This window comes from Giraffa tippelskirchi, chromosome 3 (genome assembly GCF_054371585.1).
Source record: "Giraffa tippelskirchi isolate mGirTip1 chromosome 3, T2T-mGirTip1v1.2.pri, whole genome shotgun sequence".
Lineage (NCBI taxonomy): Eukaryota > Metazoa > Chordata > Mammalia > Artiodactyla > Giraffidae > Giraffa > Giraffa tippelskirchi.
Window position 1 is genome coordinate 130,638,217 of NC_137277.1, and position 26,622 is coordinate 130,664,838.

General features: G+C 47.6%; 1 protein-coding gene across 3 annotated transcripts in view; it reads left to right on the plus strand.

Annotated features, from left to right (window-relative positions):
* MARCO (macrophage receptor with collagenous structure) overlaps positions 1-25,711 on the plus strand; it is a 42,190-nt gene extending 16,479 nt beyond the window's left edge. Inside the window, exons 2-13 of one of the 3 annotated variants that reach the window (XM_081583068.1) lie at positions 3,601-3,702; positions 5,214-5,345; positions 6,746-6,790; positions 11,636-11,734; positions 11,845-11,880; positions 12,355-12,453; positions 12,547-12,609; positions 21,595-21,639; positions 22,525-22,623; positions 23,128-23,172; positions 23,873-24,049; positions 25,424-25,711. In XM_081583068.1, the coding sequence (XP_081439194.1) occupies positions 3,627-3,702; positions 5,214-5,345; positions 6,746-6,790; positions 11,636-11,734; positions 11,845-11,880; positions 12,355-12,453; positions 12,547-12,609; positions 21,595-21,639; positions 22,525-22,623; positions 23,128-23,172; positions 23,873-24,049; positions 25,424-25,554 (1,047 nt within the window). In that variant the 5' untranslated portion in view covers positions 3,601-3,626 and the 3' untranslated portion in view covers positions 25,555-25,711. Of the gene's footprint in view, positions 1-3,600; positions 3,703-4,883; positions 5,346-6,745; positions 6,791-11,635; positions 11,735-11,844; positions 11,881-12,354; positions 12,454-12,546; positions 12,610-21,594; positions 21,640-22,524; positions 22,624-23,127; positions 23,173-23,872; positions 24,050-25,423 lie in introns of those variants that run through there. The other 2 variants (XM_081583069.1, XM_081583067.1) reach the window with 2 other exon arrangements.
* Positions 25,712-26,622: the final 911 nt, after the last annotated feature.

Genomic DNA, 26,622 nt, shown 5'->3' on the forward strand with positions numbered 1-26,622 from the left:
TTAAGAATGGACTGGTTGGATCTCTTTGCCATCCAAGGGACTCTCAAGAGTCTTTTCCAACACCACAGTTCAAAAGCATCAATTCTTTGACACTCAGCTTTCTTTATAGTCCAATTCTCACATCCATACATAACTACTGGAAAAACCATAGCTTTGACTAGATGGACATTTTTTGGCAGAGTAATGTCTCTGCTTTTTAATATTCTGTCTAGGTTGGTCATAGCTTTTCTTCCAAGGAGCAAGCATCTTTTAATTTCATGGCTGCAGTCACCATCTGCAGTGATTTTGGAGCCCCCCAAAATAAAGCCTGTCACTGTTTCCATTGTTTCCTCATCTATTTGCCATGAAGTGATGGGACTGGATGCTATGATCTTCACTTTTTGAATGTTGAGTGTTAAGGCAACTTTTTCACTCTCCTCTTTCACTTTCATCAAGAGGCTGTTATGTTTTTCTTCGCTTTCTGCCGTAAGGGTGGTGTCATCTGCATATCTGAGGTTATTGATATTTCTCCCATCAATCTTGATTCCAGCTTGTGCTTCATCCAGTCTGGCATTTTGCACGATGTACTCTGCATATAAGTTAAATAAACAGGGTGATAATATATAGCCTTGATGTACTCCTTTCCCAATTTGGAACCGGTCCATTGTGCCATATTTGGTTCTAACTGTTGTTTCTTGACCTGTATACAGATTTCTCAGGAGGCAAGTAAAGTGTTCTTGTATTCCCATCTCTAAGAATTTTCCACAGTTTGTTGTGATCTACACGATTAAAGGCTTTAGCATGGTCAATGAAGCAGAAGTAGGTCATTTTCTGGAACTCTCTTGCTTTTTTGGTGATCCAACTGCTGCGGCTGCTAAGTCACTTCAGTCGTGTCTGACTCTGTGTGACCCCATAGACGGCAGCCCACAAGGCTCCGCCGTCCCTGGGATTCTCCAGGCAAGAACACTGGAGTTGGTTGCCATTTCCTTCTCCAATGCATGAAAGTGAAAAGTGAAAGTGAAGTCGCTCAGTTGTGTCCGACTCTTAGCGACCCCATGGTCTGCAGCCTACCAGGCTCCTCTGTCCATGGGATTTTCCAGGCAAGAGTACTGGAGTGGGTAACAGATGTTGGTAATTTGATTTCTGGTTCCTCTGCTTTCTAAATCTAGCTTGAACATCTGGAAGTTCTCAGTTCACATACTGTTGAAGCCTAGCTTGGAGAATTTTGAGCATTACTTTGCTAGTATGTGAGATGAGTGCAATTGTGTGGTAATTTGAACATTCTTTGGCATTGCCTTTCTTTGGGATTGGAAACAGACCTTTTCCAGTCCTGTGATCACCAAATTTGCTGGCATATTGAGTGTAGCACTTTAAAAGCATCATCTTTTAGTATTTGTAATAGCTGAACTGGAATTCCATCACCTCCACTAGCTTTGTTCATAACGAGCTTCCTAAGGCCCACTTGACTTGGCTCTATGTGAGTGATCATACCATCATGGTTATCTGGGTCGTTAAGATCTTTTTTGTATAGTTCTATGTATTCTTGCCACCTGTTCTTAATATCTTCTGCTTCTCTTAATGATCAACATAGGGGTAAAGAATTTATCATATCTTTTACTTTGTACAGACCAAGTTAGACAAAACCTACAGATTTAAAGCTTCCAGTTCTAAAATACTTTGCCTTTATGCCAGTTATAGCTCTGAATTAAAAAGCATTCTGGACCTGAACTACTCCCACTTCTCTGTCATGTCTGTTTTTCCTCTTGTTATTCTTTTTCAAATGCCTTACACCATGTTCCTACCATGTAGTTGAAAATATCTGTATCTTCCATGCTGGCCCTCACACCTACCTCTAGCATCTATGATATGTGTGTCTCTGAAACATAGTTTATCTTTCTATTCCTATCACATGTTAAGTTTCATCACGTTTTGTGCTGCCTATGAGACTGTATTTGCCGTCCACCATCTTCTATTAAGCGTGAGGCTTCCCCTCACGCTTATTCATCCTCACTGTCACGACTATATGGTACCTGAGGTTTTAAGTTGCATTCCTGATGCTCTCCCAACACTTTTAAACTGGAAGTGTTCAACTATGCACACATTTGACACCAAGACTACTCATTCACCCATTCAACCAGCCAGTCGCCATTTTCCCAGCATATCATATTGATGCTGGAATGCAGCCTTAGGAACTTCCAGGCCATATAGAGGAGACTGAGACATAGAAATATTTCAAGGTGCTCAGCGCCACAACAGATAAAAGCACAATGATGTGGGGAAGCAGAGCAAGGTCCCACCCAGCCCAGGGGAGCCTGAGGATCTATCTTGGAGCAGGGAAGTCTCTACTCTGCTCCCAAAGGATGAGTAAGAATTAGTTATGCATAAAGAAGGAAGGAATGTTCCTTCTTTGGGTATTCAGAGGAGATACTCTGTCTGAAGTCAGACGGGTGTAACCCCAGTGGTCTGGCCTGACCGTTGGTCAGTGTCAGGGTTGGAGGTGAGGTATAGAGGCATGGCCACAGGAGAGCTGGCCAGAGAACCGGCTACATGTACCCACAGGGGAGTTGTTTGTCCTGAGAGCAGTGAGCCCAAGGGCTGAAAACAAGGGAGAGACTGGGGCAGGATGTGTGTTGGAGAGTTCACTCAGGTTGTAATGTGGGCCTGGACTCCAGGGGTGCCTGCGGGTAGAGAGAACACCCTGTGGTAGACAGAGAATAGCCATATGTCTTTAAAGAATATGAAGCAACTAATAAAGAGAACAGTTAAATCTCTGTCTACTGAGAAAACTAGAAGGAAATCCATGGAAAAATTCTTCATTGCAAATTATATACTACTAAAGCACATGTGATAAGCACAACATGATAAGCACATGTGTTACAGTGGTATGTATTTGTAATATGGTATCATTAGTGTAAAACTAAAAGGAGAAACAGTCCATCTAGGAGGATATGGGTTTGTTAGGAAGGGAGAATGGGAGGAACGCCATATCCCAGAAAGCTAATGAAGTTTACCTCAGCAGGCTAGGACCTCAAGGGATTAATTATGAGATTATTAATCCTTGAAATACTCTCCATATTGTGTGATAAATTATATTATGCATGTTTTACTTTTATAATTTAAAAATTGAAAGAAAAAGAAAGCAAAGGCCTGGACAAAATTTGCAGATCTTATCTTATAACCTAATAGGTTTTTCAACTGTTACAAACCTCACTCACTGCTTATAAAATGGGAACAATCATTTTCCTCCAAATTTTTGAAATTGAAATATGCTAATTCATCAGTTAATCTGATGTACAACTATTGAGCACCCCCCTGTAGCAGGTGGTACACTGGGGCTTCTACAGTGAGCAAGGCTGATGTAATATCTGGTTTAAGGACCATGCTCTTTCAGCAAAGAATATATGCAGAGGTGTTTTTCACCCAGCCACACAAACGAGTGGCTTCTTGCTTTGTGGAAGGAAGATCAAGGGGAGGACTTGGGTGTCATTGGTCTTTGTGTCTTTCCCCTCATGGAACCTCATGGAGAGCCCCTTGCTCACCCAGAGGGGATTTGGGCCCAGGCTAGGGACCTCTGCTCTCCACCCTCTCTAGCAGCTGCTTTCTGCCTGTGTTCTACTTCAGATCCAAAGCCGAAGAGGAGAAGTGGAATGAACTGCATCATGGTCCTAGTGGTCATGTACCTGGTTCTGCTCACTGCGGGCGCTGGGCTATTGGTGTTACAAGGTAAAGCATCTGAGTCCTGTCTGGTCCTTCCTTGGGTAACAATGTGGACCCATCTGACACAGAACTCAGGTTCAGGGGAGAGCCCTTGGGCCACTGCTGCCCATCTGCTGGGAGAGTTCTCAAGACCTGGGTGGCCGGGGTGGTGGGGGGAAGGGAGGGGAAAGCAGAAAGGTGAGTTTGTGTTACGTGTTACATGTGTGTGTGTATGTGTGTGTGTGAGGCGGTGGGGAAGAAGGAGGCAAGGAGAAATAGACCACACATGTGTATGTCTGAAGCAGTGAAAGAGGCCGTGATTTCACACAGGTGTGCCTGGTGCATCTCACATCAAGAATTCCCTGTCTCTGGGTGGGGAAGGAGCTTTGTTTGTTTGTTTGTTTTAATTTATTTATTTTAATTGGAGGTTAATTACTTTACAATATTGTAGTGGTTTTGTCATACATTGACATGAATCAGCCATAGGTGTACATGTGTTCCCCATCCTGAACCCCCCCTCCCTCCCCATCCCATCTTTCTGGGTCATCCCAGTGCACCAGCCCTGAGCATCCTGTCTCATACATCAAACCTGGACTGGCAATCTGTTTCACATATGATAATATACATGTTTCAGTGTTATTCTCTCAAACCATCCCACCCTTGCCTTCTCCCACAAAGTCCAAAAGGCTGTTCTATACATCTGTGTCTCTTTTGCTGTCTCATGTATAGGGTTATCATTACCATCTTCCTAAATTCCATATATATGCATTAGTATACTATATTGGTGTTTTTCTTTCTGGCTTACTTCACTCTGTATAATAGGCTCCAGTTTCATCCACCTCATTAGAACTGATTCAAATGTATTCTTTTTAATGGCTGAGTAATATTCCATTGTGTATATGTACCACAGCTTTCTTATCCATTCGTCTGCTGATGGACATCTAGGTTGCTTCCATGTCCTGGCTATTGTAAACAGTGCTGCGATGAACACTGGGGTACACGTGACTCTTTCAATTCTGGTTTAGGAAGGAGCTTTGTTGATCAGTGTTTTGTTTCAACATGATTTGACTTTCAAAGCACTCCCAGTCCAAATGGCTAGGTCAGGAAGCAATTACATCATACAGACAGTAAAGTTTCTCAAGTGTGTCATGTGCCCAGTTGTCATAAACACATGTCACACACATATTAATGCCACATATGATTAGGCCAGGTCAGCATATTAGTGGCCATGCACTCATGCCCAAGCATGCACAGAGTTCTTAACTGCATGCAGGTTGATCATGGATGCAGTGGGTGCACAGACTGTGCCAGTTCTATGGACATGTAACATCTGTGAGTGTGAAGTGCCCATGTGCAAGATACAGATAAAGCCCTGTGCTCACTCTAGGTCCTCATAGTACACAAAACATGTGTTTACATAGACAGAACTTACAGAGTTATGCACATATGACACAGAATGTCAGGATTATGTTCAAATCCCTTGGGCTTTAATGAAGTCCCTAAAAGAATGCTAAAGGGTTGGGGTGTGGGGTGTCCAGTTCTAAACCTGCAGAAGCGGCTCCAGATCCTGGAGAATCCCTACAACAATGAAACGCAGGCCCAGATCACCCAAGTCCTCACCAAGCAGGAGAGCCTACAACAACGGATGGACAACTTTATTCAGATCCCAGGTTGGTCCCTCCCTGCTGAGCTGGGACTCTCCAGAGAAAATGGGAATGGGGGAGCTGCTTGTGTGTGGACAAGAGGGTCTTTAGACCTGAATTCCTTTCTTTGGCAGAGGGGCTTCCCAGACCCTGGCCTGGCGTGAGACCCTGGAGGCCAAGAGAGGGGGTGAAGGCTGAATGAGGAAGGCGTGAAATTATAGGCACCCTGGGTGGCTGCAGACAGATCTGGAGAGAGTGGGGTCAGGAAGCTAGGAGCCAAGGACCCTGTCCAAATGATTATGACTTCCAAGAGCCAAGGTCTTCAGTAACCAGCCAAAGGTCAGGTCTGAGTCACAAAGCCCTCAGACCAGCCCAGAAAGCTCAGGAGGGCAGGTAAAATGCAGAGCCCAGGGCGATTCCCAGGACCACTTCCAAGTGGCAAACTAATACTGGTCTGTGGCTGGAGTGAGGAACAGTGGGCACCAAGCCAGTCTGGCCACAGCAGGAACCATGGAGGGGAGAGGACATTGGACCTGCCCTTATAGAAGAGACCCCAGAAAGCACCCTGGCTCCTGCCACACGTGGGGACGCAGAGAGAGGTGGCAGACTGCCACACAGAAGGCTTTCCCCTGCACTCGACCCTACAGGCCCCTCGTCTTGGGCTTCCAGCCTCCAAAGCTGTAAGAAGTGAATTTCTTTGGTGAAGCCTCACCTCCCCAGTCCATAATGTGTTGTTATAGTGGCCAGAATGGGCTAAGACAGGACGAGGAGCCCTGTCACGTTCACCCAAGTCTTTGGGAGGCTGTCATCCCCAAAGCAGTCCTGGAAAGGGAGAGATCTGATATGGGTGGCAGCAGCAATAGGTGCCATCTATCAGAGCCTGGGTGTGCTTCCCATGTGAGTTTCCATGTGGCAGCCTCAGAACAGCCCTGCTTAACTGGTATATGAACCTTAGTTCACTGATGAGAAAGCTGATGCTCCAAACGATGAAAGGTCAGGCCCAGGGTCACTCAGCTAAAGGGGCAGTGCTGCTGTTCAAACCCGGGTCTGTCCAGCTCAACCTCCCTCTGGAGTCATCATCTACACAAGTGAGTTTTGCCTGCTGGGCCATGAGCTTCTTGGGGGAAGGCACTCCATCTTTTCTTCCTTCCACACCGTTTGGCTGATCCGTGGTGCCCAATGACACTTGTTGAGTGAATGATGGTGTGAGTGGCACTGTCATCCTCACCTTGTTCATTGGGGCATTTGTGTCTCTGCTCCTTTTCCTTAGGTCTTTCAGGTCCAAAGGGGCCCAGGGTGTACCTCGCCTCCCCCACCTGCCAGGACTGCTTTCAGAGAAGTCATAGAAATCACCTCTGTCTACTGGCCCCATGATCCTTTTTCTCCTCCTTGTCCAGGCTACATTCTGAATTCCTTTTCCTTTCCAGGACCCCCAGGACCCCGAGGCCCACCAGGAATCAAGGGAGAGGCAGGTGAGCAGAGGCTGGGTGTGTGTACCAGCCAGGCAGCAGCCTGTCTCAGAGCAGCTGCAAACACACACCCCACCCCAAGAGTCTGAACTCCGAGTGGGATGTGTGTGTGAGGGAGGTCACCTGGGTGCAGACCCTACGTGTCCTGGGATGCTGGGAAGTACCTGCTTCATGGAGGAGACACCTAGGTGTGGATGGAAGGGTGAGGACACTCCAAGACTTGGTGCTCAGAGTACAAGCCTATGAGCATCCCTGGAGAGAGTCAAGCTCATTGGTCCAGACTCCAGAGTCTGACACAACTGCCTTCACCATAGACTGGTTGCACGACCTGGGGAGCATTCCTTTACCTCTCTGAGTCTCAGTTTCCGTGTCTGTAAAATGGGGATAAGAATGCTTCAGAGGATTACTGGGAAGTTAAAATTACAATTCAAAGCCCATGATTGGCTCCCTGTTTTAGGCTGTGGCCTTAAGATGCCCAGGTGCCTTACCAGTGGCCACGGCAAGGCTGGGTCAGAGAATGTGGGGGCTCGGCTGGCCCCTGGGGGGAGAGGGGCTTCATCACTGTTACAATCCACTCTGCCCTTCGCTTAGACTCTCAAACCTCCAATCCCTAGAGGGGTGGAGGCTGCTGAGTTGTAAAAATGCCAAGAAAGCTGTTACTAAAGAAAGAGCAGAATGAGAGGATTTGCAAGAAAAGCGGAAATAGACTGAGAGCCACTAAGTCTCCAGGACACTGAGACAGAAAGAAAAACACCACTAGTTGCAGAAGGGAAACTTGTTAGGAGGGAAAACTCTTTTTTTCCAGGAACTAATTTTTGGAAGGATTTTAATAGAAGGGGAAATCCCAGAAGGCCTAGTGTTCTAAGGCCCCAGCAGGGTTTTTCTGGGGAAGGTTTTCAGAATGGAGGATGGGCAAACAGTAGGAGGAGAGTTCAGGGACCCACCCAGGCACACAATCATACATGCACGGTCACACTAGGGCACCTGCCCACACGTGCACATACACTCACATGCATACACGCCCACACACGCACTCACATGCACTCACCACCCCTACCACAAACTCATACACACTCATTCACTCAGCCTTCAGGGCCAGGGAGGGGCAAGGTCACCCAGAGGGTGGTGGGTCGCCAGGCATCCCAGGGGCACAACTGTGGTCTCTTCTGTCCAGGCGAGCAAAGGACAGGATGGCAAAGCTGAGAACAGAGTGAGAGGGGGAAGGACTCCTGCCATGTACAATTGGTGGCAAGAGCAGACACAGGCAGTGCTGGGAACTCAGAGGAGAAAAAGGTGGGGGACCCAAGTGGGGCCTAAGGTGGGCCTGGGTCAGAAGGGGAGACCGCTGGTAGTGAGGACAAAGGGGCTGATAAGGCATCTAGAATCTCCCCTTGATAGCCAGCACTTGGTCTAGAGCAGTGCTTCTCAAGCTAATGGCCACAAATAAGAACCATTTGAGATGTTTTAGATGCCATGGAAGATTCAGACCCTGGAGGTGTGGGGGACAGGCTTTGAGAAGCACAGCCCACTGCTCTGGCCACGACTGAGCAGCTCATGCTCCTGGTCTCCTGGCTTCCCAAGAGACCATCCTTGGGGTGGCTCTGGGTGCAGTAGAGGGATGGAGATGTGGAGCCAGCAGACTTGATTGCCACCCCTGCTCTGTGCCTACTCACCTGTGTAACTGGACACATCACTTGGCTTGCTGAGATTTAACTTCATTTCAGCAAAGAATGGCAATTACATTAAAATAATACTAATTAAATTATGTGTGCTTTACAGGACAGCTATAAGGGTTGGAGATCATTGTTTTCAAACTCTGCTACATCGTAGGTAATGTTAGTGACCCATAAGGCAGAAAGGGATTTCAGTTCCTAGGTCAGACAGATCTGGGTTCAAACATGACTCACCAGCTGTGTAACCTCACTGAACCTCAATTAACTCACCTATAAAAGGGGGATAGTAATAGCAACCTTCAGTGAGGATTGATTACAACAGGAATGTAAGACAGAAGATGTGTGATACTGTAGATGGCATGTGGGAATTATCTACATCAGAAGAAACTGAGGGTGCTTGCCTTCACGAAGTGAGCCCTTATAGGGACGTGTCGGCCATCCTCAAATGCTAGAAAGGTTCTTGTGGAAGAGAAAATAGACTTGCTCTCAGTGGTACCCAGGAGAAGGCAATGGCAACCCACTCCAGTACTCTTGCCTGGAAAATCCCATGGACAGAGGAGCCTGGTAGGCTGCAGACCATGGGGTCGCTAAGAGTCGGACACAACTGAGCGACTTCACTTTCACTTTTCACTTTCGTGCATTGGAGAAGGAAATGGCAACCCACTCCAGTGTTCTTGCCTGGAGAATCCAAGGGACGGGGGAGCCTGGTGGGCTGCCGTCTATGGGGTCGCACAGAGTCGGACACGACTGAAGCGACTTAGCAGCAGCAGCAGCAGTGGGACCCAGCAGAAGAATGGAGACCAAGGGGCAAAGGTTTCTGGAGAACCAGTTGTGCTGAGGTAAGGGAGGAACAAAGAGTTAAGACTTGGGGCTGCCCCAAAATGAAACAGGCAAATGTGGGGATGGGGAGGAGGGGCTGCAGAATTCTCCTTGGTGGAACAGAAGAGGGATCCTTGCACCAGGTAGGTGGTCGGACAGTTGACCTGTGAGGATGATTCCAAAGGTGGCCCTCCACAATTCTCTGTGGCCCAGACTTTCTCAAGGTGGTCCCGGCAGCCCCAGAGAGGAGATGGATGAGAGTCAAGCCTTTTCCTGTGGAGTCTGAACCACACTGCTTCCCACCTCACACTCACCCACTGCTGCACCCAGGCTCAGGGCTGGGAACACTGCAGCTGGTGAGGGGAAATGCACCGGTTTCATGTCTTCAGAAATCAGGACTCCTTTTCCCAAATTAACCACTGTTTACCCGATCCACTGCCCGCAGACGGGGCTAGCAGACCAAGTGTGACCTGCCTCTGTGGTATTGAGTATTGAGGTTTTTCCCTCTTTGTCCCAGCAGGTGGGTAATATCACTGTGATGAGGTTCCAGGGGAACATGTCAACCTCCTTCACTCCACCTTTAGCTGTGATGATGGGAAGTTTCTGAAGTCAGATGTAGCTGTGATTCCTCAACTGGTGCCAGATTCTGGTACTTTCACCAGTACTACTTTGCTTCCCAAGGTGGTCCTCTTTGTGGAGACATGGAAGTCATAGCAACACTCACTCAGGCCCACACCAGTTTCAAGAAACCTCATACAGGAACTTCCCTGGCAGTCCAGTGGTGAGGACTCCATTCTCTTGGGGTTCAATCCCTGGTCGGGGAACTAAGATCTTGAAAACTGCATGGGAGAGCAAAAAAAAAGAGAAAAGAAACCTCATACAGTCACACAATTGTCTTAATGTGATGACCCTGACTGGCCCAGAGCAGCAGGGCACCAACAAATGCTTCAGGGAAATAATTCCCTGCATTGTCCTAGCCGTTTGGCCCTTCTGCTCAAGTGGATGCTCTGAAGGACCAAAAACTTGTTTGTTCTTTGCATCTGAGGCAGTTGTAAGGGACTTCAATTGTAATCAAGGTCTCTACGGCTGTTTTGTCTTCCATCAAGGAATAATCATTCTCTAAGTATCCTAAACACCTCAAAGAATCTCACTCTCAAGACCTACACCTAACATCTCTCAAGTCTTAGACCCAGAGAGTTCTGTACGGCAGTCGCTTCTTTGCCTCCACTCAAGACCATTTTGCCTACTTTCCTAACTCATTAGAGAGGAGGCCAGGGCCTTTCTGTGTTGTCTCCAGCTCTGAAATCATGAAAATAATGGAATAGAGTCCTTTAACCAAATTCCATCTTAACAAGCCAGTCCTGCCCCCTGAGGGAGTTGCTAGGAGCGAGACTCTGCTGATGGTGGGACCTCACCAGCCTTCCTAAGCCAGTGGGTACGAATGAGCAGGCCCTTTATGGGTGGCTGGCAAATTAAGGAAGGGGTTGCCGAGCCCTGCCCAGTGAGGAGCCTCTCTCGATTGATACACTCTGAATAGCGGCAGGAAGGAGGAGGGAGTGATGGAGGACAGAGGAGAGGATGGATTGGGGCAAGCCTGGAATACTGATGCCAAGTGGAAAATTTGAAACTTTGGCCACCAGGTGTCTGAACCACTAGGGGGATAAAAGCTGTTGCAATGTTTTTCTCTCCATCAGGACCTCAAAGCTTCTGCTCTCAGCACTTGAAATCTGCTCTCTGGAATATTCAGAATTCTGTTTGGGAAGTTTAAAAAAATAGTTCTCCAAATTCAGACACTGAAATAAGCCAGGCAATGCTGGTTGAGCCTGGACTGTGGTCCCTCCTCAGGGGACCAGGCCACTAACCAGGACCCTGAGAGCTCAGCTTCTGGGACCTTCCACTTCCCATCAGCCAGGCCAGGCCCTCTCATCCATTTTTCGTGAGCTTATGTCTGGTCTCTGGGCAAGGTGGTATGCTCCTTGAGGTCAGTCATTGTATCTTCTACTTCTGGGCACCAAGGAGTTCAAGGAGTCTGAGTTTGGAATTTGAGTGGGACAGGAAGTATCAGACTTGGATGTGGTGGCCGAGCTTGCCCTCCTCCCATGGTGGTGGTGGTTTAGTTGCTAAGTTGTGTCTGACTCTTTGTGACCCCATGGATTATAAACTGACAGACTCCTCTGTCCATGGGATTCTCTAGGTAAGAACACTGGAGTGGGTTGCCATTTCCTTCTCCAGAGATCTTCCTGACCCAGGGATCGAACCTGGGTCTCCTGCACTGCAGGCAGATTCTTTAACTATGGAGCCGCTTGGGAAGCCCAGCTCTCCTCCCATGTCTGACCACAATTTCTTGTTTTTTCAGGAAGAAAAGGAGACACAGGCATGAAAGGAGACATGGGGGTCATGGGACCCCCCGGAGCTCGAGGGGATAAAGGTGATTCAGGGAAGCCCGGTTCCCCAGGTAAGAGTCTGCACTGTCAGGTCTATTGTCCTGTGAGTATTCCCCTTTTGTCTAGCAGGATGAAGCTAGAGGATAAAAATACAATCCCTAAAAATCCTTCTGTATTTTAGGAGTGGCTGGAATTCCTGGAATCAAAGGTGATCAAGGTAAGAATTGTAGGAGTGGGCATCATTCCAGGTATCACTGTCCCTGTCTTGTATTTGACTGTAATATTAACCCAGACCCTCTGAGATTTTGTAAAACCTGGCCTATCCTAAGAGGAGCAGAGCAGTATTCCGAGGGCAGGCCTAATTGATATGCTTTTTGAGAGCTTCTCTTCACTCTGCTGCTCAGGCTTGTGAAGCCAGACGCTCACACCCAGAGTTCTGAGTAAGTCCATAAGCTTCAAACCCTGCAGCAGTGAATGGAAATAAATTAATAAATTGCTGAGACTGTAATTTTCCTCTCACTAATAGGGCTAGTTTAAGACTTCTAAAGAGAGATTTTTAAGCTGCCCAGGGAACATTTAAGGTGTTAAGAGATGCATGTGCCACTGCAGAGAACAGAGGTGTGTTGAAAGCATAGACAGCCAGGCCCTCTACCAACCACCCTCAGCCTTCTATTCATGACTTTACTTTCAGGACCACCTGGAGTAAAGGGTCTTCAAGGCTTTCCAGGAGCTGTGGGATCCCCAGGTGCCAAGGGTGAGACTGGCAGCACCGGCCCCACTGGGCCAATAGGTGAGGTCTTGGGTCTTGTGGTGGGTGTGGGGAGTGATGTCTGAGGACCCACCCAGCCCAGCCCTTACACTCTCTGTGGTATCTGTTGTCCAGGACCACCAGGGATGCCCGGGACACCAGGAGTCGAAGGTGTGAAAGGAAGCAAGGGAGACACAGGTAACACAGGCTATGGGTAGGCGGGCAAGTGGAGTTGCTGGGTGTCAGTGATGGACACGGAGGAGGACTACTTCCCAGCAGGGCCATCAGAAGGAGGCAGAGGGTCTCCTGTGCTCTGGCCCCTGAAGCATCTGGATTAAGAAGGACACTTTTCTCTGCCAGAGTCCTTTGAGTCCAAGGCCCTGTGGCTGTTTTTCTCTGCCCAGAGTCCATGAGAGACCTTGAATGCCACAATCAAATCACTGTCAAACAGGAGGGGGGGCATGCACCTTGCTCGCACTGTCTCCTGGCCTGACTTCCAGCTGTACATGTAGAGCCCACTATCTCCCACTGACCTGAGGTGGGCCCCTAAGGGTCAGGGCTCCGGATTTGGGAAGCAGTTGTCAAAAAAAACCTGGTGGCTCAAGAAGGTAAAGCGTTTGCTTGCAATGCGGGAGACCCGGGTTCAACCCCTGGGTTGGGAAGATCCCCTGGAGAAGGAAATGGCAACCCAGTCCATTACTCTCTCCTGGAAAATCCCATGGATGGAGAAGCCTGGTAGGCTACAGTCTATGGGGTCACAAAGAGTCCGACACGACTGAGCAATTTCACTTTGTCAAAAAACCCTTCTTGCACATTCTCCCAGGGGGGCCCAGGCTGAAAAGAGTGACCCACAGCTACCCAACTCACAGAGACTAGTTCATGAACCATCACACCAACTTAGTCAAGGTCATAAACTGGTAGGCCAATTTAGTTGAAGTTATAAACCATCCTACCAATGTGGTCTGCTTTATAAACAACTGCTAACTTTTGCTAGTCACTAAGTAAGTCCGAGCACCCATGATGATCTAGAAAGTCTGGTCCACTGGATAGTCCAGAAAGTGTTTGGTCTCCAAGACACATAAGACCTGGTTCCTGCCCTCAGACATGCAGGCTGGTGCAGGAGACAGGCAGACAGACTGTTGTCAGATGGTGTCAGGCACATTCTGCTGTGGGTTTTGCGTGGAGGAGTGCCACGTGCCATTTAGGAAGCCAGGTGCAGGCCAGGAGGTGTTGTGGCCAGTGCAGGTTGAGAAAGGGCTGAGCATCTTCCAAGAATGTCTGTGGACAGTCACTGCCAGTGCAGAAGGTCATACTTGAGTTAGACAACCTGAATGCCTTCACCCCAGAGCCGCGCTAGAAACCCACACCAGGAGCAGGACCTCTCATTTTTCATTGATCAAGTGATCAATGGATTGACTGTTTCTTTAAAACAGATGTGACTTGACTCTGTCAAAATCTTCAAGTTCACAGTGGCCCCTGGTGTGGGTAGCAAAATGTAGCATCTTGCAGGAGTGATGGAAGAGCTGGATTTGAGTCACAAAGGATGAATAGGGCTTGGCCAGGTAGAGAGAGGAAGGCAAGTCTAGAGAAAAGGAACAGAGCAGGTGAAGTCTTGGAAGGTGAGGGAGGGCTCTGTAGGTTGGCATCCCTTGAGTTCAGGTCTGGGATGTGGTGGAGGTTCAGGAAACTCTGGCCAGAGATCTGGGCAGGCCACTTTCTGAGCCTAGGACTCTGGGCCTTTGACTTTTGGATTTCCCCTGAAGGTTGTCAGGAGCCCTGGTACAGGTGACTCCTATACACAACTGTCCTTCTAATCCATCCATCTTAGAAGCTGCTTTCCTTTTCACAGATGGTGGGTCAGGACAGGGAGGGGCTCTGATACCCAATGCCATGTGGATGCCACCTGAAGGCTGTCAGCAAAGTCTCACCTTCCAGGCTCCATCTGGGTGTAGTGGTCAAGTGACCCCAATTTATTGGCTGCTTCTTTCTGATCTTATACTTCTCTCTTCCCTGACCCCCAGATCTTAGGAATTCTGACTCTGAGGCCTGAAGCTGTCTTACCCTTGAGTTTTCTGCTTCGCTTCATGAAGATTTTGGCTTTTCTCCCCCAGTTATAAATTTTGGGGGGAGCCCCTGCACCCCATCCCACCTTTGCCAGACTAACGATTCTTGACTAAGCAAGAATATGGGTGATAAAACAAGATTTTACACACAGGCAGCACTGCACCCACCTCCCAGGTCCCCAGCCTGTGTCTCCCACTGTCTGAAGGTGGGGAATCTTCCCTGCACTCTGCATCCTGGGAGGGTTTGAGTACTAAAACTCAAAGAGCATTTTCACGATAGCTCAACAGGATCCACACTCGTTAGAGCTGCTTCACAGTAAGAGATGCAGCTAGGGTTGGAATCCAGGCCTAGCTGACTCAAAACTTGGGGCCACATCCATTATACTTTATCATGCTGCCTTTTCCCTCAAACAACCTGAGAGCACCCCCACCCCATCAGGGCATTCTGATGAGGAGCACCTTCTCTCTCTACCCAAGTCCTGGAAGGATCAGAACAGAAGCTTCAACAGCTTCTTCCACTCTTAGAAGGAAACATAGAGCTGTCTCAGGCCCTGTTATAGTTCTTGGTTATTTACCCAAGATCCCACCCCAAGATCCCACAGACACTTTTGGTTGACTGGGAATCATTTTAACTCCATTATCAAGTCCCTTGGGGGTGCTAGTGGTAAAGAACCTGCCCGCCAATGCGGGACACATAAGAGATGCAGGTTCTATCCCTGGGCTGGGAGGAGCCCCTGGAGAAGGGCATGACAACCCACTCCAGTATTCTTGTCTGGAGAATTCCATGAACAGAGGAGCCTGGCAGGCTACAGTCCATAGGGTCACAAAGAGTCAAACATGACCGAAGCAACTTAGCACGCACACATGTATATTAGGTGGGCACCTTTATGGGAACTTCCATCAGCCAAGCCTAGTGGTGAATACCAAACCTGGAAAATTCCAAGGGTTATTCCTTAACTCCAATTGCTCAAGTAAACACGATGAATTGCATTTTCAATTTGGGGTGTATGATGATCATAACTTATTCCAAATTGCATAGGTTTCCCACTCAAATCCAAACGTTTCCCTTGATCAAGTAGCGGATGGTCCACATAGACAGCTCGGATTCCCATGGGACCATAACCTGGCTAGTTGTAGCCAGGGCTATGTATCATTCCGAAGTCATGGGTTAATGGACTTTTGGAGAGGTCAGATTTCTGAAGTGGGAGAAGGAAGGGAGGGTGGGAGCCAGATCTTCTCATCATGGAAGGCAATTTCTATTTGTCAATGTCAGGATGTTGGTATTCCCCAAACTAGAAGTACTGCAGTATTTGTTCAGTTTTGATTATATCAAGCCATTTTTTCAAACTGATGTATTCCTCATTTTGTAAATAAAATCATCAATCTCACAGGAGAATATCCAGCTGCATGGGATTGAAAAAAGAGAAATTATGGTCCCTTGACTTAACCTAGGTAACAGCTAGATCTCATTTTTGTGCATGTATGCTCAGTTACTCAGTTGTGTCTGACTGTTTGCCATCCCATGGACTTCAGTGACCAGGCTCCTCTGTCCATGGGATTTCCCAGGCAAGAATACTGGAGTGGGTTGCCATTTCCTACTCCAGGGGATCTTCCCAACCCAGGAATCAAACCTGTGTCTCCTGAATTGGCAGGTGAATTCTTTTCCACTGAGCCACCCAGGAAGCCCCATTATTGTGCATTAATTACCAAAAGAAATAGGTCTGTTTATTATTAACAACACCTCTAAGCCAGGTATTCTGTTTGGGCCTTTACTCCCATGATCTTAGTGCATCCACCCACACAGCTGAGTTTCACCATCCCTGCCTTACAGCTGAGGAAGCAAAGGCTCCCAGAAAGTAAAACCTTTCCTTGGGGTCTCATAGTTAATATACACTGAGTCCAAGATTTAATCCCAAAGTCTGATTCCAAAATTGTGCTTTTCTAAATTTTGTTGTATAGAATAACACAGAGTATAGGACACAGAGAAATCAGAATTGCCCATATTTTCCACCTCACAGTAGATGGGTCAATCCTAGTTTAGTCACCAAATCTTCCTACTGTTTTAAACACTCAATAACCACATTCCAATCCATTCTGGTGAAATATTTCCCCATGTTCACACCCCTTGAGAAAGAGGAGCCATCTCAGGTTAAAGATGGCAAAGAGGAGACTCCTTCCATTCTGTTGGGAAGATAAGATTCATAGCTAATATTTAAGGTAGGACGTTATCACCGAGAAGAAATTTTTCTAATGGTAGTTTCTTTCACCATTCACAAACCCCCAAAACTTAGTGTTTTCTAACCTTTGATCTTTCAAATGATTGCAAAATCACTTGACTTCAGGAAAAAAAGTAAAAAAAAAAACAAAAACCCACAACAAAACTAATTTTAGCTCTAAATCCTTTAGCCATTTTGAAAAGTAAACTTTGTTTGAAAATAAGGAAGGGCTCACTTCAGCATGTGATCATGGCATTTCTCTTTCTACCTCCCCATCTCATGAAACGATGTTAGAAGCAGCCAAAACATTTAAGCTCCAAAATACCAATCTGATCAAAATTTCTGCATCTTAACAGTACTCATGTCTAAAATATAACAAGAATCTGAATTTTCTATGTCCTTTTATGTTTCTTTTGAGACTAAGCCAATGTGCCAATAACTTGAAATTCAGTTCCTCATCTGTATTTTAAGATGTGTTTTACTTTTAAAGTAACAAAGAATAATACATAATAGCAATTAAGCCCTTTATCATGAATACAATTTCTCAGCTAATTTCACTCCCCATGTCTAAGTATTGAGTTAGTCTAAGAATTTATTAAATTCTCCCAACTCATATTACTAAATTGCCACAGATTTTTTCCTCATTTTCCTGTAAGTTTCTTAGAGGCATCTGTAGAAGTCTACATGTGTCCCAGTTTTGGGTCCCCTATCTACCATCTGACTTCTTATCATACAACTTTAAGTTGTTAGTTATTAAATTAACCATAAGTTTGCCAGGCTGCACTTAGCCTGTAAGTTGAGATGGTATTTAAGGAAGTTTCCCAATGTACTGGAAATTTTTACATTAAATCAGAGTCAGTAGGCCTGTGTATTATTTTGGACTTGTCAACTAGCTAGGTGATGATAGGTTGATATAGGACCTTGCAAGGCCTTGGTTTGCTTCTCTGTGGAGTACGGGGAAAGGTCCACAATAATACCCAGGTCCCTGACAATTTGCCAACATTCTGGATTTGAAACAGGCAATTTCTCCTGATTGAAGGGAAAGATTTTAGGCAGAGCACCAGCTGAACATGAAACAATAGGAAGGCTTGTGCTTTTCAACTAAACTATTTTCTTGGGAGAAAATTATGTCTCTAAATAACCACCTTGCAAATAAACATTTGGGGCCCTTTCAGCTTGAGCCTGTGACACCCAGGGAATCCCAGTTTGCTTGTGGTTTACAGGACAAACTCAGCATTCCTTCCCTTCCAGTGTAGGCTTACAACATGCACTTCTAAACATGCACTTCTGTTTTTCAGCCATTTCTCCTTCTCCCTGATCTAATCAGGATACCACCTTGATTTATAGTGAAGTAATTACTAGTCCTTGGATCCATGCACGGTCACTCAGTGAGCACCCTCTCAGAGTCGAGGGAGGCCTGGAGAGAAATCACACAAAACTCAATTCCAATGTTCTCCCCTTGAAGAGGGGAGTTTTAAAGATAAAACCTACACCTATTATATATCTATTTATACCTATTGTACAATTCTCAGAGGGCATTTTATCAAGGGCCATGAGAGCTCAGCCAGGGGAGAGGTCATTAGTTCTTTAGAGACAGGAAGTTTTCTTGGAGGAGCTGAGCTGTGAGCTAGTCCCTGAAGACTGAGTAGGATATATTTAGGGAAGTGGTTACTCAAACCTTGATTCCTGGACTAGCAGAATCAGCAATACCTGGAAACTTGTTAAAAACACAGTGTCTCAGATGCCCAAACCAGGTGCACTGAATCAGAAACTCTAAGGTGGAGCTTAGCAAATTGTTTTTTGTTTGTTTGTTTGTTTGTTTTTAGAAATTTAAAGGAGAAGGATTTTTAAATATTTTTATTTGTATTTATTTATTTGGCTGTGTTTGGTCTTAGTTGTAGCATGCAAACTCTCAGTACGGCATGTGGGATCTAGTTCCCTGATCAGGGATCGAACTCAGGGCCCCTGCATTGGGAGATCAGAGTCTTAGTCACCGGACCACCAGAAAAGTCCCAGAAAGATTCTAACAAACCTTGTACTGGTGACTCTGACATTCACTGTAGTTTGACTATTCATTTAGGAGTAAGGGATGTCCCAAGGCTACTGAAAGTCTTTGGAACCAGGTGGAGAGCCCATGTGAAACTCCAGGAGGGAGTGAGCTGGCACGCTGGTGGAACAGGCAGCCACAGTGCCCAGTGGGAGGCTAACCCTGGTTCCCAAACCCAACTTCTCCACTCCCTCTCTGTGTGACCTGGGATAAACCACCTAGCATCTCTGAGTGTAGACTTCCTCCTCTATAAAGAGGGAAATGGCACAACCCAGCAGGGCAGCTGAGAAATGTATGTGAAGCCCCTGACAGGATGTCCAGCATAGCGCATGCAGGAGCAGATGCTCAGGCTCTAAGAGATGAGGGGCTGGGGGGGTGGTGTGTGTGAGAAATGAGGTTGGAGAGTCAGGCCTCGGGGACCACGGACCTAGTGAACCAGGGCTTACCTAGGGCTCCTTGTTTGTACAAGACATTTGTTGTTTGGTGCTTTGGAGGCTTCTTAGGTAGTGGGGAGGCAATCAGGAGAGATAACAGTGTGAGGTGGCTTCAACCTTGCATCTAGGGACATGCTCTTAAGGTAAAGATTTGTGCAATATGGCACCCTTTAGGATGAGATGAGGGGATCAAGAGTCTAGATATGAACCATTTTTCTGTTTAACAACCAAGACAGGTTTCTGAATGCGGTTTCTCCTCCCTAATCTTGAGACTTGCAATTCAGATGCAGGTAAGCACAGAGGATGACTTCCCAGATGGCGTAGTGGTAAGCTTCCCACGTGGCTCAGTACTAAAGAATCTGCCCTCCAATGTAGGAGAGGCAGGTTTGATCCCTGGGTTAGGGATCCTAACACAGTCAGCTCCTCCTCCCTGGAGGAGGAAATGGAAACCTACTCCAGTATTCTTGCCTGGGAAATCCGAGGGACAGAGGAGCCTGATGGGCTACAATCCATGGGGTCACAAAGAGTCAGGTACAACTGAGCGACTGAGCACACACCTAAGTAGAGAGGACACATCTGCCGCCCCTGATGGGCCACTGACAGTCAACAGCAAACATTTTGGGGGGCTTCCTGGGCTGCAATGCTGGAGTTCCTGTGGGGGCTTTAGCCCCAGTGTCCCAAGTGCTCCCCACTGGAGGAGTACATACAAGTACCAAAAGGGTCCCCAGGGTCCGCATGGCACCACTTGCCAGACATGAGGCTTAGGGCTTGACACAGGTGACTTCATTTCAGTCTCATAACCCACCCGGAGGCAACCAGAAGCTCAGAGGAGAAAGGTTAGGCTGAGGGAGAGAGAACTGGACTAAATGTCACAGAGGCAGACGCAAACCCAGGCTATCTGACTCTGGGCCCTGTGCTGCCTTGGGAGGAAATGCATCATCCATGGGCAAGGCCAGAGAAGGTTTTACAGTCGGCAACATCTAGTATTGTAGCAGCTTTCACAGGCTTGATCCAGTTCTCCTGGAGACCAAAGGGGTGAGACTTTCCAAACAGAAGGACCTGAAGAGGCACAGCTGGCCTGGGGTGAGCGGGGGCCTGCCTGCCAGAGTCTGACCTCAAAGGTTCCTCCAGCTTTTAGAAGAAGCTCTCTGAGACTCAAACTGATCCTTATCTCAAGAATGAGGGGCAAAACTAGTTGTTCTCTCAGATCTTTCCAGCCCTTCCAGTCTCCCTTAGTGTCCAGGCCTGCAGCAGTGGCTCCTAGCTCCTCAGCCTTCTGATCCTCCTCCTCAGGCTAGCCATCTGAAAGGCTGCCAGGAGCCAGGACTCCTTGTTCATCATTCCAAGAAGGGATCCAGAAGAGGCCTGCCAGGCCCTGCCTCTGCCCTCCACTGACCAGCACACAGTGGGTGCTCAGGAGAGCCAGGAATTTGAAGTGGGAGGCAGGAACATCCCCCAGGCAATTGGCAGTGAGAGTAACTGAGTTCCTCTTGGTTCCTAGTGACCATCCAATGAGTGGGTTTTTGGTTCAAGCTGAGCTGGCCTGTTGGAAGTCAAGATTGTGGTGGAAGTACAATCCCATTGTTACCCTCAAGAAACTGTTACTTCATGATCAGTAATGAGCTTTACTTTCCTCAAGTTTGCATGACTGTCTTGGAGGGTCCTGTTTCCCTGAAATTGAGAGATCATGGAGTTGCTAAACCAGTAGGCTATTATCCCACAATAAGTAATGACTCATCATGGTGCTGGGAATAGTGGGCCTTCCACATAAGTTAGTGAATAAAGAGATGAATGGAGAAAGGAAGGAAGGGAGGGAGGGAGGAACTTTCACATCAGAACTACAAATAGGATCATCCCAAATAATTGCAGTGGTTATTTTTCCATTTTCTGGACATAAGACCCTTTAGCTGCATAACTGTTTAGCTACACTGGGGGCCACAGTGAAATAAACCAACAGACTTATTGAATATCTACTGAGGGTGAGAGACTCCCAGAGCTTCTAGTGGCCACTGAGTCCCCTCCACAGTCTTTTAGAAATAAAAATAACTTTATTTTCTAAATATCTCTCAATTCTTTTCCAATAGAAAATCTTTTTTCCAATCTTTTTCTTCTTTTTAAACAAGAAGGAATACATATCAAGCCAGGTTATTACTGGACACACAAGGCCAGTTACTGAGTGTGGGGTCTGTTCACCTAACCCAGACCTTCATCCACCACGTTTCTATTTCACCCCAATACACGTCCCCATTTATCTGCAGTCTGTCTACTTTTATGCTCTGCTAAAGAGGCTTTAAACAATAGAGGAGAACCAATGTACCTTTCCATCTGCATTAATCAGACCGAAGGTAGAGGTTGTCTAAGATTAAAAGTGTTTAATATCTAAGTTTTATTATCTTCTTCCCTTTTCTGTATTTTGATCTTAGGACTTCAAGGACAGAAAGGAACAAAAGGAGAATCAGGAGTTCCAGGTAAAGCACTGGCTTCATTTTAATTTTCCACAATAATGACTGGAAGGACTCCCTGAGGCGGGTTTTGTTGACCCTGAAAGCAGGGCTGTAACCTCAGTAACTTTCCGCCAGAGTGCCGAGACCTCCAGGGTTCTGTCTTTCAAGCCTCAGGCTCTTCCAGTGATAAACCAGGGGGAAGGGTATAGAGATGGGGGTGGAGTTGAGGGCAAAAATGGTAAAGAAGCCCTGAGAGCTGCTGCGTGGTGGTGAATTCAGGCTGCGCAGCCGCAGCGGAGCTAAGCAACCTTTCTCTCCAGTTCCCAAGATAGTTGCCTGGCCTGTATCTCTTTGGTCCATCTCCCTGTTCACTTTGGCCCTCAAGGCACCCCCTCCTCCTGCTACTTCTCACAGGACTATCATTACAGTCCTCGTTGGTCCCCACCCTTACTTGTGGTAGGCTGCTGCATCTTGCACACAGCATTTCTAGTCTTCTTGCAGGCCCCACCCTAAGGAGACAAAACAAAACTCCTCACATTTCCTGAGCAGTCTTTATTACTCCTAAGGTGGATTTTCTTTTCCTATTCTAACTTACTAAAGGGGAAATTGAGGCCTGGGATGTTCTAGCAAATTCTCCCAGAATGGCTTCCACATAATGGCCCAATGAGGACCAACAACTTTGGAATCCTATTGGCTAATTTCACCCTCTTTCACCCAACAAGAGTTTACCTGGGAGGTGGGGGGGTTGGGGCAAGGGGCAGCACTGTGCCCCTGCCCCCAGGCTGAACATCCAAATAGCCCATTGATAGGGGTGGGGCGGACCTTCAGGACAATTCATTCATTAAACATCAAGGCTGTTAGTTTGCCTTGGAGAGCAGAGCATCTGATGGCAGTGGTTTCTCTCCCCAGGCCTTGCAGGCATGAAGGGAGAGAAGGGAAGCCCAGGCCTGGGAGGCCTCAAGGGGGCACCTGGACCAAGTGGGCAAAAGGGAGAGCCCGGATCAAGAGGTAAGGTCTCAGCTTCTGACATAAGATTTCAAAGGAGAGGCCTGTTATAATGGGTTGGGAGTGGTTTTCAGAACCAGAAGGCTAGAGGTTTAATGGTTCTGTGGAGAAGTCTTATGATGGGATTGCCCTCGGCCCAGAGCTTACAGAGGTGAATAAGGCACAGCTGGGCACTCGGAGAAGCAGATGACAATGTGCTGGCACCATGCCCAGCCAGCCCCTGGACCATACAGTCTCCATGACTGACCTCAGGAGAGACCTCCCACTCCATGCCTCTTGAATGTCCTTCTCTAATTTAGCTTAAGTCCTTCCTGCTGTAGCTCAGGCCCATTTCTTCTTGCTCAACCATGGAGATCCATGGCATATCCAGTCCCCATGATGCCAGGGGCCGGCAAAGTTGGAGAAGAGAGTCCGACCCCCACCACTCCTCCCCACTGGTGGCAAGGTAGAGCCGGGGGTTCCTGACTTGGTTTCCTTCAAACTGTGCGGTTTTTCTCCTCATGACAGGATATACTGGGCCACAAGGAACCAAGGGAGAAAAAGGTCAAAAAGGTATTTGCTATTTCTGTTCTGTTTAGTGTATGCTTTAGGGGCTACTCTGTACTTGAAAGTTGTATGTGTCCTGGGGGAGAGGCCTTGGCTCTCAGAGAGATTCTTCATTTTGGGGGAAAGCTAAAAGGCTTGTCCTTTGAATAAGCCTGCCCGTGTCACAGAGCCACAGGTAACAGTTTCTCTCTCTCCCTTCTTTCCTCGCTTCTCCCCCACCCCAATTCCCTCCCTCTCTTCCTGCCTTCTTCCTCCTCCCTTTTTTTTTCTCCACAACACAAGCAAAACATGGTGGGCTGGATTTGCAAGGCCAGCTGCAGAGACACCTCCCCCTATGGCCTCACTCCTGCGAGCCTCAGTGCACAGAGGCCGTTGGTAGTGCTGCTGCCATAACATGGTATCTTACCGCTGTGATGACAGCCAAGCAGAAGATTTCTTTTCCCCAACTGTAGGACTTCCAAGGCAAAAAGAGAAGGGGGAGGTTAGATGGTTAGATAGCATCAATGGACATGAGTTTGAGCAAAGTCTGGGAGATAGTGAAGGACAGGGAATCCTGGCATACTGCAGTCCATGGGTCGCAAAAAGTCATACACGACTTAGTGACTGAACAACAACAGGACTTCCAAAAATTAAAAGGCAGAACCTGCATCTACTCAAAGCCCTGTGCTGCTTCCCTCACCTCTCCCACGTGTGTTTTGTCACCCAGGTGACTCCTCGTTAACCGTCCGGATTATGGGCTCTAGGACCCGAGGCCGAGCTGAAGTCTTCTATAATGGTGCATGGGGGACAATCTGCGATGACGGCTGGGACAATTCAGATGCCACTGTCTTCTGCCGCATGCTGGGTTTCTCTTCTGGAACTGCTGTCTACAATGTGGGAGCTGGTGAGTGAATCATTCCTCAACCAGGAGTCTTTTTTTGTTGTTGAGGTATTGACGTGAGCTTTCTCTCCTGGGTAGGGTGTTGGCACCCATCAGTTGCAAGTGACTCATCGTGGTTGGCTTAAAAGAAAGGGATTGCTTCAAGCAACTGAAAAGTTTCGCAACTCAGGGCCCCAGTTTACATCCTTCTAGCTGGCAGCCCCAGGAGAAAGAAGGCTCTTTTCCCCCACAGGGACAGAAGTTGCTGTCCATCCAGCCCTAAAGCCAGAATGCCACATGTTCAACAGTGTTTGTGAGGGATGCTCTCTGAAGGACAGCTGAGGGGTGGAAGCTAGGAGAACAAAGATGCCAGGCAGGCAAGCACAGTGGTCATCTCAGCTCTCTGGAGCATGAAGGCCTGGGCAGCCCAAGCTTGATCATCTTCAAGGAGAAGGGAAGACCCAGCGAATCAGAGCAGGGACTTCCTAAAATCAGTTTTGGGAAGATGTCCTGGAGTGCTGGAGACTCAACTATGTTTTGCAGCAAAAGGTCATTTTCTTTGGCCATAAAAGTGGACCTGTGCTTCCTTGGTGGCTCAGTGGTAAAGAATCTGCCTGCCAATGCAGGAGATGTGGGTTTGATTCCTTGGTCGGAAAGGTCCCCTGGAGTAGGGCTTGGCAACCCACTCCAGTATTCTTGCCTGGAAAATTCCATAGACAGAGGAGCCTGGTGGGCTACAGCTTATTGGTTTGCAAAAGAGTCAGACATGGCTTAGCAACTAAACAGTCACCAAGAGCTGACCTGGCAAGGACACTAGGCTGGTTTCTCCTGCTCCTGCCCCCAAATCTTCTCTGTCCTTACCCCTCCCCTTCCACCCCACCAAAATGCATACCTATTTTTTAATCTGAGTCTAGTTGGATTATAAAACTCCTTAAAAATACACATTTCCTCCTAAAGATTAAGCCTATATAGATTGTCACACTATAGTGTAAATTACTGGAATCAAATAAGCCAGTAATTCCTCTGAGCTCTTTATCTGAAATCGATTATATCAGAAGGAAGGGGGTTTGAAGGAGGTATGAATGCTTTGGAACTGGGAATAACCTGGTTACAAAGGCATTTAAGGAAGAGACAAACCCTGAGAGATCCCTAGGAGATTTCAAATAATGCTTGGATTACATATTAAATACTTGGATGAGACTTTTATCAAAGGGAAGAAAGCAGAACAGAGGCAGAGTCATCATAAGAGAGCAGATCAGTCGTCAGTGCTGTGGGCCTGGGTGGTTGCAGGAGAAATGATCAGTCTAGCTCCCTGTGGAAGACCCCAAGGACAGATGGGCCACACAGCTTGGACCCTAATCCCACACTCCTCTCACTCCTTGCTTTCTCCATGTCCAGGCTCTGGGAACATCTGGCTGGATGATGTTGCATGTCGAGGGTCAGAATGGACCCTGTGGGACTGCACCAAGAGCAGCTGGGGCTCTCACAACTGCAACCACAATGAGGATGCTGGCGTGAACTGCAGCTGACCCCACAGCCCACTCACCACTCTGCCCCCAAGGTGTCCACAGCCAAGACACTCAGCCCACGAAGGGAGGCGGTGCTCTCTGAGGGGCTCCCAGGGGTGGCTGACAGCCTCTGAAGCAGGTTCAATAAAGCTAATAAAGCTCAAAGCGCTACCTGGCACCGCCCTGGGCTGTGGCTGAAATTACTAGCTCATCCCTCCGGTCCCTTAGGGATGCGTCCACTCATTGCACACAGCATTTCTTTGAGTCCTCATGCTCCTTGCACCCCCCACACGATGCACAGAGACAGTGGAATCTTGGCTCAGAACTGGGGTACTTGGGGCTGAAATTCTACGGTGAAGTGGGGCTCACCTGTTGTCAGAATTACTCATGACCAGCCCTTCGGTCAATCAGATGTAGCCTCTTTGTGCAGCAGCGGACGGTCCCCCCAGCACTGGAGCTGCTCGCCAGCAAATGAAGAGACCTTATGTAGTTGGCACTAGGTTGCATGGAAAATAGGAATTGTACCTTTAAGCATGAAAATTTGTTCTCATTAGGATGTGAGCTCCATAAATGCAGGAACTTTCATCCATTTTGTTCACCTGTGGGAGATGTGGGTTTGATCCCTGGGTTGGGAAGATCCCCTGGAGGAGGGCATGGTAACCCACTCCAGTATTCTTGCCTGAAGAATTCCATGAACAGAGGAGCCTGGTGGGCTACATTCCATGGAGTCACAAAGAGTCTGATGCGACTTAGCACACATGCATGCACTTGTAAATGGTAGAGCCCAGGAGAAGCAGTGGAAGAGCTGGGAGATGGAGCGGACATCCTAGGGCTTCCTCCCTCCAGAGCTCAACCAGCCACCCAGGACTCAGTCTGCATTTTCAGAGGCTGCAACTGCTCAGAAATCAGTACCAGGGTCAGAGATGCAGGAGGATGGGAGGGCTCTCTGGACTGGCACAGAGAGAGGAATGGGACCAGGATTTGACAGCTGGTTTTAATTTGGCAGAAACCTCTATAATGATGCAGGTTTTCTTGGCACTTCAGGATGGAAGAATAGAAGGTCAGGGAGAAAGGAAACCTTATCAGGGG